Source organism: Gorilla gorilla, chromosome 10 (genome assembly GCF_029281585.2).
Source record: "Gorilla gorilla gorilla isolate KB3781 chromosome 10, NHGRI_mGorGor1-v2.1_pri, whole genome shotgun sequence".
In the NCBI taxonomy this organism is placed as follows: Eukaryota; Metazoa; Chordata; class Mammalia; order Primates; family Hominidae; genus Gorilla; species Gorilla gorilla.
The window spans coordinates 21,627,852-21,640,793 of NC_073234.2; the positions used below are offsets into that span (position 1 = coordinate 21,627,852).

At 45.4% G+C, this 12,942-nt stretch overlaps 1 protein-coding gene across 1 annotated transcript in view; it reads right to left on the reverse strand.

Moving 5' to 3' along the window:
* The window catches only part of VWF (von Willebrand factor), a 176,120-nt gene that overhangs the window by 24,994 nt on the left and 138,184 nt on the right, over positions 1-12,942 (reverse strand). Inside the window, exons 39-43 of the mRNA XM_031016658.2 lie at positions 11,334-11,436; positions 10,864-10,938; positions 9,187-9,291; positions 7,823-8,028; positions 2,172-2,321 (exon numbers count right to left, since the gene is read on the reverse strand). Coding sequence (XP_030872518.2) covers positions 2,172-2,321; positions 7,823-8,028; positions 9,187-9,291; positions 10,864-10,938; positions 11,334-11,436 — 639 coding nt within the window. The remainder of the gene's footprint in view (positions 1-2,171; positions 2,322-7,822; positions 8,029-9,186; positions 9,292-10,863; positions 10,939-11,333; positions 11,437-12,942) is intronic.

Consider the following 12,942-nt stretch of genomic DNA (forward strand, 5'->3'; position numbering starts at 1 on the left):
AGAAGCCGCCAATGCCCCTGCTTGCCTGCCACCATTCCTCTGACATGAAGAGCAGAGAACTATGGAGGAGCTTGGGGAAAGTGTGTTTCTGCAGACTGTGGCTTCAGGGTGATGATGGTAGTGTTGTTCTTTCTTTTCTGTCACAACCTAGACAACACATGGACCAGCATATATGAGCCCAAGTGCCTCTGACGTCGGACCAGAGCTAATAATGCTAACAATACTACCCTCTTTGCAGAATGAAGTCTGAAGTTACATCTGTAACTTACTTAAGCTCCCACCTCACTCAACACAGTAGAGATCGAAACCCAGCCTCCCATGTCCCCTGAGATTTTAAACCATGAGGCTCCCTTCTCCTCCCCAGAAGATGTGAACATTCAGCCTCTAAGACAGGGCACTCGATTCCCTAGAGCAATCACATGGTCAAGAGTTCTAGACATGGTTCCTCCTCCACTCCTGCCCTGACCTCCCTACTCATCTTCTTTTTGAAACTGCCCCCAGCTTTTCTATGCAGCCAGGATTATACCCCAGGACCTGCAGCTCCCCCAATAGTTGACTGGACCAGAGCATGAACTGGACAGCGGACCTGATCCAAGGGCTGAGCTGGGCCTGTCAACTTGCCTCTTGAGAAGGTGATCCGTGAAACACAAAGACCAACTAAGTCAGATTGGACAGGGATGAACCATGGATCTGAAAAGCTGTGTGGAGTTGAAGTGAGATTTAACAAAGCTGTGTGTAAACAAAATGTGTGAGAAAGCAAAACTTCTGCACAGAGGAAGCTGGTCTGCAGTGAGGAGCTGGAGCAGACAGACAGAAATATCGGCTCTTAGGACAAATGGAGAGACATGCTGTAGGACTATGGTGCCCACCTACAAATCCTGCACTTCCTGTCTGAGAGATCCTCCTGTATCTTTTCTACAAATCCCCTTTTATTGTAGCTAGCCTGAATGGGTTCTATTCTTTGCAAGCAAAACTCCCCACTGAAACACGAAATATATTGTTTGTCAATTTTCTAAAAATGACCTCTGAGCAGCACTCTCTTTATTTGACAGCAAGTTATTTCCCTGGCCTCAGATGGCCTGTGAGAGGAGAAGAAAACCAAAGGGTTTCCAAAACTTAGTGTTTCCCACAGGAACACCTGGATACCACAGCATCATCCTCTCCCAAAGGTACTGAGCACCTCCACTCGCTCTCAGTACCCAAATGCAGGTAGAATAGCAGGTGAAGGGCCTGGGTTTCGGGATTTGCCCTCAGGCCCTCCTCCGTCAAACCATTCACCTCGAAAACACCTTCAGGAACTCTGCCTTCACTGCCATTGACATTTGCAAAAGCAACCACAAGATGGATGTGCTCGCCTGCCCTGGCACCTCTTGTCTTAACATCATTATCTGCTGATAATAATGTAGTAATAATAATCGCATTAAACCAGCAAGCAGAATTTGACTCACAGTCCTCCCTGCAGACTGTTGCTCCCTTTTTCTCCGGTCTGATCCATCCTAAACATGCAAGAATAGGGCACCCCAGCACACACAGGAGCCTCAGGGGCAGCCACCACGAACTGGATTTGGGAAACAGGGATCATGTTTTCCGTACCTCAAATTATAAACATGGTCTGAAAATCAATAGTCTATGTGGAAACACCAGAGTAAACTGAAACCAGGACGATCCTAGAAAATTCAGAGCATACATTTGTTCTAGGGACAGGCGAAGGTGATACATGAGGGTGGAAGAAAAAGGAAAACTTCAAGTCCTCTTTTCTAGGCATTTAGTCCTCCCCATATCTCTGCTCAAACCTACTCCACCAGTCCTTTAGACTTAAGGCCATACAACAGACGTGACCATTAGCCAAGGCCTGAACTGCAGAAGGATGACGTAGAAATCCTTTGCTCATGCTTTTTCTTCTTACCCAGACCTAACCGCCTCCCTCTTCCTCACCCCTAGCCTTGAACCAGAGGTGACTAAAGAACCTTTCTTGCCCTTCCTCGTGAACCCGAGAGGCAGAGTTTGCAGTGAGCCGAGACTGTGCCACTGCACTCCAGCCTGGGCGACAGAGCGAGTCTCCATTTCAAAAAAAAGAAAAAAAAAAGAAACTTTCTTACCCTTCCTAAGATGCCCTCCTCTACTTTCCCGCTCTGATAGCTGCAGGCATGCCCAGCCCCTGCCCCACTCACCGACCGACAGCTGTCCTCACAGGGCTTCTGGGAGCACTGGGCCACGCGGAGGCCCATCACGACATCCTCCATGTCGGTGCAGGTGCACACATCGCAGCCCTCCTCCCAGAACTGGCCCACAGGGTAGATGGTGCTTCGGTGGACACACACCTGTAGACATAAGTTTTCGTGAGTGAACTCATTTGTTTCATGGAAACAAGCGGTGAGTTAGCACCTACTACACAGAAGCCGCTCTAGGTGCTGAGAATGTGGCAATAAATAAAACCAAATGTGGTCTCCGCCCATATGCAGGGCTGCTTATAAAGCAGATTTCGTCCTCCTCCTTTCCCTGCCCACCAGCCTTAGAAAAGCTATGCCCAGTCTCTCAGGGGTGGCCCCTCGTGAGGCCTTCATGGTCCCACAGACTTGAATACAACACGCTGGCTGCCTTGGTCTCCCTTCTTCCTGCCTTAACTGCACTTCACTCCTTCCTATGTCACCGAGAAGCTGTACCCACATGCCCAGACCCAGTAATGTCCTTGGACTTGGAGCCCATCCTCATCTAGCCCTCTGCTCACTTACGAGCAAATTGGGCAGGGGCTATGAACGCGTGTCCCCTTGCCCACAAGTGACTAGGAACATAACAAGCAAAGACTCTGGGACACAGAGCATGGGATATGTTTGAGAGACAAGGGATCCTATTGGGAAGAACGATAGGCTCTGGTAGAGATGTGGGAAAACAGATGAAAAAGGTTGGTTGAAAGGGAAACGTGGGAAGTCTGGGATGCACGCCACAGACAATGCTCGGACATCCTTTTGTTGGAATGAGGAGCTAAGGAAGCTGTTTCATCATGGGACTTAATGACAGTTTTGAAATTAATCCCAAGTATGCCCTCCAAGGTTATGCAAAACGGGTCTCCACCCTGTGAATGTCATAATAGCAGTTCAAACATTTTGAAACCATTATCATACATCTTCTCAGTCTTCTAGCTTCTGTATAATGAACTTATTGAATGAGACCCCTTGTTCTATTAAAAGGCCTGCAGGAAAATGTTACCATCCCTATGGAGAAGAATTGTTTAGCAATACTCAGCAAGAGTAAACGTGTATTTACAATTTGACCCAGAATCTCACTTCTAGGAATCTATCCCAAAGACACACTGGCAAGACCACAGAATGACAGACGCATACGGCTGTTTGTTACTGCAATTAGTAATAGCAAAAGGCTGAAGCAACTCAAATGTCCACCAATAAGGGACTTGTTGAAACAAAACTATGGTGCTGCCATGCAATGGAGTACTATGCAGCTATAAGAAAGAATAAGGCAGATCTCTACACACTGATACAGAATAATCTCCATCAAATATTGTTAAATGAGAAAGAACAATTTAAAATATAATTCATAATATGCTTCCTTTCTATGAGAAATGGGAAGAAATATACATGTATAAAATTCAGTTATATTTTCAAAAAGAGAAAAACTAATAAAAATTATAAAGGCTGGGCACGGTGGCTGATGCCTGTAATCCCAGCACTTTGGGAGGCTGAGGCGGGCAGATTGGTTGAGTTCAGAAGCTCCAGACCGGCATGGGTAACATGATGAAACCTTGTCTCTACAAAAACATACAAAAATTAGCTGGATGTGGTGGCATATGTCTGTAGTTCCAGCTACTCAGGAGGCTGAGAGGGAGGATTGTCTGAGCCTAGGGGGTGGAGGCTGAAGTTAGTTGAGGTTGCACCACTGCACTTCAGCCTGGGTGACAGAGCAAGACCCTCTCTCTCTCTCTCTCTCTCTATATATATATATATATATATTTTTTTTATTTATATATTATATATTTTATAATATATAAAATATATTATGTATACTCACATATATAAATTATAGGGTGGAGGAAGGAATAAGGTAGAGAAAACACAGAGTAAGACTCCTGGGAATATGTCTTGTTTTATAATTTGGGGTTTAAAATCATTTGAGTGTTTTACACCATAATAATTTTAAAATTTAAAAGAAATAAAAAGCAATCCCTAAAAATGGAAAACAAATTGAAATATTAACTAGATATCGTCAGTGGCACATAATTATTATTTATAATAATTATAAGATATATCATAATTATAACAGTTATTTCAAATGACTTCAAAACCTAGTATTTACACAAATATCCCCCAATGAGGTTTTTTTTTTTAGGACCAGAAGAACTGAAAGGAAATTTTATGTATTTATTTATTTTTTGAGACAAAGTCTCACTCTTTAGCCCAGGCCAGAGTGCAATGGCACAATCTCGGCTCACTGCAACCTCCACCTCCTGGATTCGAGCGATTCTCCTGCTTCAGCCTCCAGAGTAGCTGGAATTACAGGTGCGCACCACCACACCCAACTAATTTTTTGTATTTTTTAGTAGAGATGGGGTTTCACCATGTTGGCCAGCTGGTCTTTAACTCCCAACCTCAGGTAATCCACCCACCTTGGCCTCCCGAAGTGCTAGGATTACAGGTTAGTTTTGAAACTATTACAGGTATATTGCAAGATAAAGCAAATAAGTAGTTAATTATGTTAGGAAACCAGAATTTTCAACTTAGAAGAGAAATGATACAAGCAAAAAATCAAAGAAGTCAAGTCCTGTAATTTCATTTGAATCAGAAATACCACTACAAACTTACGAGTTTTTATCCTCTCTTAAAATACGCATTTCTAAGCTCTGTTCACCAAAAAGGTCTGAAGGCAATGGCAACCCAGGAGCCATAAATATTCTTGGCACCCAGATTATACCGCCTAAATACCACTTTCACTAAAAGGTAGGGGGACTTTTGTCAAAATGGCAGATCCAAGGACTAGGGCAGGCAATGCCCAGGGTGAGCCCAGCATGCCTCATTGTTTCAGAAAGCAAGAAAGCTACGAAAGACTCATGAGGCCATGCCAACAGGCTCCAGAGCCAACTTAAAAGAGCCCCCATTTACCCCAGGGAGGACAACTTGAATATCAAAAAAAAATAAAGTTTACAATGAATCAACACACATCAAACACATAAGAATCCATGAGTTCATAATGAAGCTAAAAACAAAAAACCTCTTTCGCTGTCCTTGACAGTTGCTGGAGCATCAACTCATGGCTACGAAAACTGGAAAAGAAAAAATCAAGCACTTATTCTACTTTGTCTAAAGTAATTTTATTTCAGGGTAACTGAAAGCAGTTGGGAGAAAGTTCTTTCTTACGGGAGAATTCCAGTTAATAAATGCAATCAGTATGATAGAAGTAGAGAAAAGTCACAATTTTGAAACTCCTAATGACATACTAAATCTTAGACAACAAACACTTATAAATATTAAAACTATAAATTGTTGATGGGGTAAACTTCACAATGCAGAAATAGGTTGCTTCATCTGAACACAGAATCAGTCCTATCTCTCAAAGTGGGATAGCTGGGCCAGGCGTGGTGGCTCACGCCTGTAATCCCAGCACTTTGGGAGGTCGACGCGGGTGGATCACAAGGTCAAGAGATTGAGACCATCCTGGCCAACATGGTGAAATCCCGTCTCTACTAATAATACAAAAATTAGCTGGGTGTGGTGACGTGTGCCTGCAATCCCAGCTACTCAGGAGGCTGAGGCAGGAGAATCGCTTGAACCAGGGAGTACGAGGCTACAATCAGCCAAGATCGTGCCACTGCACTCCAACCTGGTCACAGAGCGAGACTCAAAAAAAAGAAGAACGAAGCCGGGCGCGGTGGCTCACGCCAGCAATCCCAGCACTTTTGGAGGCAAAGGTGGGCGGATCACGAGGTCAGGAGATCGAGACCATCCTGGCTAACACAGTGAAACCACGTCTCTACTAAAAACACAAAAAATTAGCCGGGTGTCGTGGCGGGCGCCTGTAGTCCCAGCTACTCGAGAGGCTGAGGCAGGAGAATGGTGTGAACCCGGGAGGTGGAGCTTGCAGTGAGCCAAGATTGCACCACTGCACTCCAGCCTGGGCAACAGAGCGAGACTCCATCTCAAAAAAAAAAAAAAAAAAAAGAAGAACGAACGAAAAGAAGGAAGGAAGGAAGGAAAGAAAGAGGGAAAGAAAGGAAGGAGGGAAGGAAGGAAGGAGGGAAGGAGGGAGGGAGGGAGGGAGGGAAAGAAGGAAGGAAGGAAGGAAGGAAGGGACGTAGGTAGGGAGGAGGACAGCTGGACATTATGTGCCTCTGGGTGTGACGCACATGGCACCCTTGATCAGGTATTCTTGCCTCCCTACTGCATTGACCTTGAATGTAATGAATCCCCTGGGTCTAACTTCTAGTCTACTGGAAATACAGGGGATAGAGGAACACATTATGCAATACCATAAGGTAGCTGCTAGTCAAATCCAGAATTCATGACATTCTACAGCACAAATAACCCAGCTTCCCCAACAAATCAAAGGCATAAAAATGGGGAGTGGCATTACTATAGATTAAAGACACATAAGAAACATTAATAGAAAAATGGCAAGGCAGGAGGGGTGGGCAGGAAGATGAGAAGGAGAATAAAGATATAAGAAAGCAGCAGCAGCAACCATAGCCTCCTAGACTTGTTCCCACTTCTCCAAAACTGCGTGCTTAGAATCCCCGAGCTGGAAGAGCATCCAGAGGGGAACAGAGGTCTTAAGCATTCCAGACAAATAAAGATCTGTTCCAGCCCTAACAGGCTCCAAGGAGAGATGACTGCGACTTCTCTGTCATTCATGTCAGGACTCCCCTCAGTGCAGCAGCTGTAACTATGCTCAGGTCTTCCTGCTGCAGTTCTGGCTTATTTCAGTTCTCACTCCGCCACTTTCGTGCCCTTCACTTCCCCACTCCATCAATTAAATCTTTAATGATAGCTAATCTTGGTGGCTCTTTCACCTATAAGACTGCTGTTTGTAATGAAAATCTGTACCATTCATTGACACTTTATTATATTCAGTTTATAGACTATTGTCATATGTACTAACAAGGGCATACATAGGAACTTCATCTTAACATTTCTCCCATAGCACCTAGCACAGCACCAATTCTGTTAGAACATAGTAGTTGCTTAGTAAATATTGGATGGGCAGATGGATGGATGGATGGGTGGATAGATGGATAAACTGACAGCAATAAATAAATGAGTAAACTATTAACTGCTCGTAGCCAGGTGTGGTGGTGTGCACTTGTAATCTCACCTACTCATGAGGCAGAGGTGGGAGGATCACTTGAGCCCAGGAGTCCAAGACCAGCCTAGGCAACGTAGCAAGACCTCATCTCAACATGTATGTATAACTATTAACTGATCTCTAAATAATCCATGCAATCATGTTATTTCCTTACCTAACCTAAAATAAGCTTATAAAGGTAAAGACCATGTCCTACACATTATTTGTAACCTCAGCACCTAGCCATGCTTAGTACATAGTAGGCTCACAAGAAATGCCTCCTGAGTTAACTAAATTTCCACTCAGGCTGAGCTGGAATGCTGACTGCCCCCCCACCAAGCCTTGTAGCACTTGGTTTGGGCAAGAAGGGAATGCTGGGTAGGATGCAAATCTTCCATGAGGAGCACATGTCGCTTAGTAAATATTGGATGGGTAGGTGGATGGATGAATGGATGGGTGGATAGAAGGATAAACTGACAACAATAAATAAATGAGTAAACTATTAACTGATAGTTAACAGCCAAGCAGTCCTTACCTTGTCAGGAAGGCAGGTGGTTGTGGTACAGCCACAGTCATTGGTGGCGGTTGAGGCCAAGTACCCAAGGGGACAGCTCACTGTGGAGTTGACACAGTTGCAGGCACACTCATACTCATCACAGCACTGGGTCTTCCGAAGGGTGGGCAAACGGTGCGGGGGGCAGGAGGGTGGGGACACTCTTTTGCACTCCTCCTTCCTGCAGGCTGAGGGTAGGACAAGGCCACACTGAGCACTGCACCCAGCCAGGGCTCATAAGTATTCAGCTATGCTATAGGGTGCCACGGAGCTTTAGACTCAGAAGATTAAGTCAGAAATGTGTGAGGGCCAAGCTCACGGGCTGGGAGTTATTCAATGTTACCAAAAGCAGTCCATCTGCAGAAAAATATGAACATTAATCAAAAAGGGAAATGTGAAGCTAGGAACTCTAATGGAGGAGAAGTGAAGGCTGCTCAACCCCTGCTCTATCACTTTCCCACATGCGTCTGGAAGGGGCGGGTTCCTTCATTCTCAGAGGTGTCAGATGTAGAATCTCTAAGTCCAGTAGGTCTGGGTGCACCATGCCCTGCTAAGCACTGTTCTATGCCAGGAGCTTCTGTGATCCTATCCCCACCTCAGTACCTAGAACAATACCCTACAGTTGAGGTCCGCCAGCAATCAGTGTGGAATGAAAGATTGCCAGCAATCTTGTCAAAGCCACAATGTCACTTTTAAAAGACCAAATCCTGTCCCTGTGTCCTTTGCCTGTTTCCAGCTCCCTTCAAACACAATGTGCTCTCCTCCCACCTTGAAGTCTCACATCTAGGAAGTCAGGTGAGTGTCCACATCAGCAGGACAAGAACGCCAACGGAGTTAGAGTGGGGATTCTCGGGAGGTAAATACAGAATTTGGTTTCTTGTCGTGTCTTATTTTAGTCCGTCGCTATGTTTAAGTTATAGTATATAGTGATTACATATATACACCTTCAGAGGCGAAAAACTATAAATTTGTTTGGGAATAAGATCCAATGATGAGGGGAAGTCAAGGAAACATTCCCTCCCCTTGATGACATACAGGAGGATGGGCGTAAATAAAGATTAGATTCAGAGGCCTCCTCATCTCAGCCCCAGCTGCTTCTTCATAAACCCAAGACGGAGGTGCCTATGGCTGTGCCCACACCTGGTATCCTTCAGCAGCGTGCAGCCGGAAGGATTCCGTGCAGGTGTGACCCTAACCCCTCTGTTCCAGATGTACTCCCAACCCAGATTCAGCTAGGTAGAAAACAGGAAATGACGTGATCTTGGAAGAGGTCCCTGAGGAGGATGGCCTCCCTCACACCAGCAGAGAGAGGCCACACCACCCCTCCCCATCCACAGAGGCCTTACCGCAGGTGAAGTTGGGTCTGCACTCGCCAGGGTTGGTCAGTGTGGGCTGGAGGCCACGTTCACAGTGAGGCACTGGGGGCAGGTCACAGCTCACTGGGTCACACACTGAGGGCCAGAAAGAGAGACATCCATGCAGAGTTCAGAAAGGTTACTCTTTTATTACCTGTGAGTGGGACGCTACATTCCTATTCATGCAGACTTCTACTGTTTTAGGTAAGTGATGATGATGGAGACAGAGATTACATGGGTTAGGATAGATAGATAGATAGATAGATAGATAGATAGATAGATAGATAGATAAATAGAATGATAACTAGATACATGAGACAGATTTGATAGATAGATAGATACATACATACATACAGGATAGATAACTAGATACATTAGATAGATAGATAGATAGATAGATAGATAGATAGAGGATAGATGATAGATACACAGCTTAGAGAGAGATAGGATAGATGATAAAACATAGGATAGATAGATATAGAATAGATGGTAGATACATATGTTAGATAGAGATAGGATAGATGATAAATAGATACATAGGTTAGATAGAGATAGGACAGATGATAAATACATAGGATGGATAGATAGATAGATAGATAGATAGATAGATAGATAGATAGATAGATAGATAGATGGTAGATAGACAGATAGATAGATAGACAGATAGATCAATCCAAGTCACATACTGATTATTCTTATCATCCACTAGGGCTTTCACATCTCAGCCAAGTCAACTTGGATCCTCTAGACCTGTTTCCTCTTCTGGAAGGTCGGAACTCTACCTTATAGGATCAGTCTGAGGAGTTCACAAAATAATAAGGGCAAAGTGCCCGGCACATTGTAGGAGCCTAGTAATGTCTATAAAATGAGGGGCTTGAAGTAAATGATCCCTCTAGTTCTCTCTACTGCTAACATTCTAAGACCTCCTTTACATTAATTGTTCTCAAGCCACATCTCCCTCCCCTACAGGACTTCTATTTATTTATGATCAATTTCATGAGTACAAATAAGTTTCTCTGATTACATGATTTTCTTTTAGTTCCTTGGACTGTCCCCTGATCTATCTGCTCTCCCTTCAAGATCTGCATCACTGCAAATTGTACAAGCCTGTGCTTTAGGTCTTCATCTGTACAAGCAATAAACACACTGGACAGGACTGGGACAAAGGCACTAATGATTTCCTGCCATGCTAACCGTAATTCCATCAGCTCTGAATTCACGGACTTATACCATTATTCAGCCCACTATTCACAGAGCAGCCTGCAAGGCTAGCATGAAAACCTCTAGCAAACAACCTGCTGAACTCAAGGTGCCCAGTGTGTGGTCTTCTCTATATCTAGCAGCCTCAAAATCTTATTGAAAAGGAAAATGGGTTGCTTTGGCATGACCTTTTCTTCAGTATATCTCCATAGTCCCCAGTAATCACCCCATTCTTGTATTAATCCTGTCAAACCTGTGTTTAGTAATTTACAGCAGATTCTTCTAGGAAGCAAATCCTATTCTCCAGAGGTAACCCTTTCCATTTTTTTGGAGTATCCAGTCGGTCCTTACCCACCTCCTTTCACACACCCTGTGCCTGAGAACAGAGACACCTTTCAGCACCTTCAACGTGGTGCCCCCTGGGGCTGGGGTTGGGCCCTGGAGACATCCCCCTGGTGGGACACATACCACACTCATACTCGGGGCAGCACTGGTCTGCATTCTGGCGGAGGTGGGCTACTTCACACAGGCCACACGTGGGAGCTGGAGGAGAGGAACGGCCACAAAAGTCAGAGAAATTAGTGGTAGGACAGCCTCGGAGGGATTTGAAATGTTCTTGCTCACTGAAAACTAGTACAAGTTCTGTATGGTCATCCCACAAGGATCCAGGCCATGGGACCTCTGACAGATGAGTGTCCCCATGTTCCTGTTGACACCCTCACATTTACCCTCCAGGGGACTCTAAGTCTGAGCGTTGCTGGGGACCAGAGGCGAGGGTTAATCTGAGAATGTCGACCCCAGGTGCAGAATGGGGCTCCCAGGCCCAGCGATGGGAAATGCAGGCTGGGCAAGGAAGCCCACCCACTCTAGGACTCTAGGTGCCAGTGTTTGAGTCTGCTGTTCCTCCATGAAGGCACCAGGGAGGGGAGGACTCTCACCTTTGGCCGTGGGGCAGGGCTGCGTTGTGCAGTTGACCTTCCGCCCGCTGAGGCACGTGCAGATCTGACAGGGCTGGTGGTCCGGGACCCAGGCTTCCAGGAACTGAGGGCAAAGCGAGGTTCAGAGAGGGCACAGGACATTCTAGGTACAAAGCCCAGAATTCACAGAGGTCAGCTCTCCCTGCCTCCGGCAAGGGCCAGTCCCTGAGCCAGCCCTCTGACAGAGCCTCACAGGCAAACAAAAGCAGGCTGAAAGGAGGTTGTGAGGTTCTAATGGCTTTCAGAAAGGTGGTTGCCACATTGCTTTGTAAACTAACATGCGGAAATTTTCACTACAGCCTTCTCTGTTGGCAGTGCTAAAACCAAGCAAAGAAAGAAAAATGAGAGTTTCTTGGATCGCACTGCTAGTCATTTCTCAAGCCAAAGGAGAAACTGGGATGTTGCTTGGGGAAAAAAATCCATTTATTTCTGAAATTGACTTCAGACAGTAGGGTAGGAAGAGCTGTGGGGAGGACAGCAAAACTCCTGAAAGCATCACATTCTTGATGCCCACAGTGACTTCAGAGGTCTGAGTGCAGTTCTCTGATTTTTCAAATGGGAGACGGCCCAGGGCAGAGAGCAGCCTTCTCGAAGGTACACACAGCCCCACAGCACAAGGCTTTGAAGTCAGGAACTCCTGAACTCTAACACAGGCTGCATTCCGCTGTGCCTCAGTTTCCTCACCTGTAAAATGAGCGTACTCAAGCCTGCCTTGCAGGACTGTTGTAAGGAGTGAGAAACTGATTAGCACAGGGTACACGGCAAAGAGCTCCACTAATAAGAAGCAGAGCCAGGACTCAGTCTCCCTCTGGATTCAGCCATAAAGTTAAATTTAAACTTAAAATTAAATTCAAGAGAAATTGCCCCTGAAGAAACACATTCTTATCCAGTAGCTCAAAGGCCTCTAAGAAGTTCCCAGGTCAAGAAGGTCTTACTTATTACTTCCACAGTCAGCAATCAGTCAGCTAAGAAGGAAGATCAAAGACCCCCAAGTAAGGCCCCCTTCCCCCAAAGTGCCCTGCCCTCCTTCAGGATTAACCCCTCTGGTCCTGCCCTTGACACCTTTCACTCACTCAATAAATGATAGCAGCTGACATTCAGATGCCACCTCCTGTGTGCCACTGTGTTGAGGGCTTTATTTAAATCACTCATGTAATCCTCACTGCAGTCCTACGGTGAGGATATGTTTTACCACTGCCCTCACTTTTCCAATGAGAAAGCTAAGGCACCTGCTAGGTTCACACAGGCACAGCGACAGAGTGAGGCTTTGAATCCAAATCCATGGTTTGTTTCTTTGTTATTTTATGTTTTGGTTTTTGTTTGTTTGTTTGTTTTGAGACAGAGTCTCACTCTCTCACCTAGACTGCAGTGCAGTGGCATGATCTCGGCTCATTGCAACCTCTGCCTCCCGAGTTTAAGTGATTCTCCTGCCTCAGCCTCCCAAATAGTTGGGACTATAGGCATGTGCCACCATACCCAGCTAATTTTTGTATTTTAGTAGAGACAGGATTTCACCATGTTGGCCAGGCTGGGTCTCGAATTCCTGACCTCAAGTGATCCACCTGCCTCA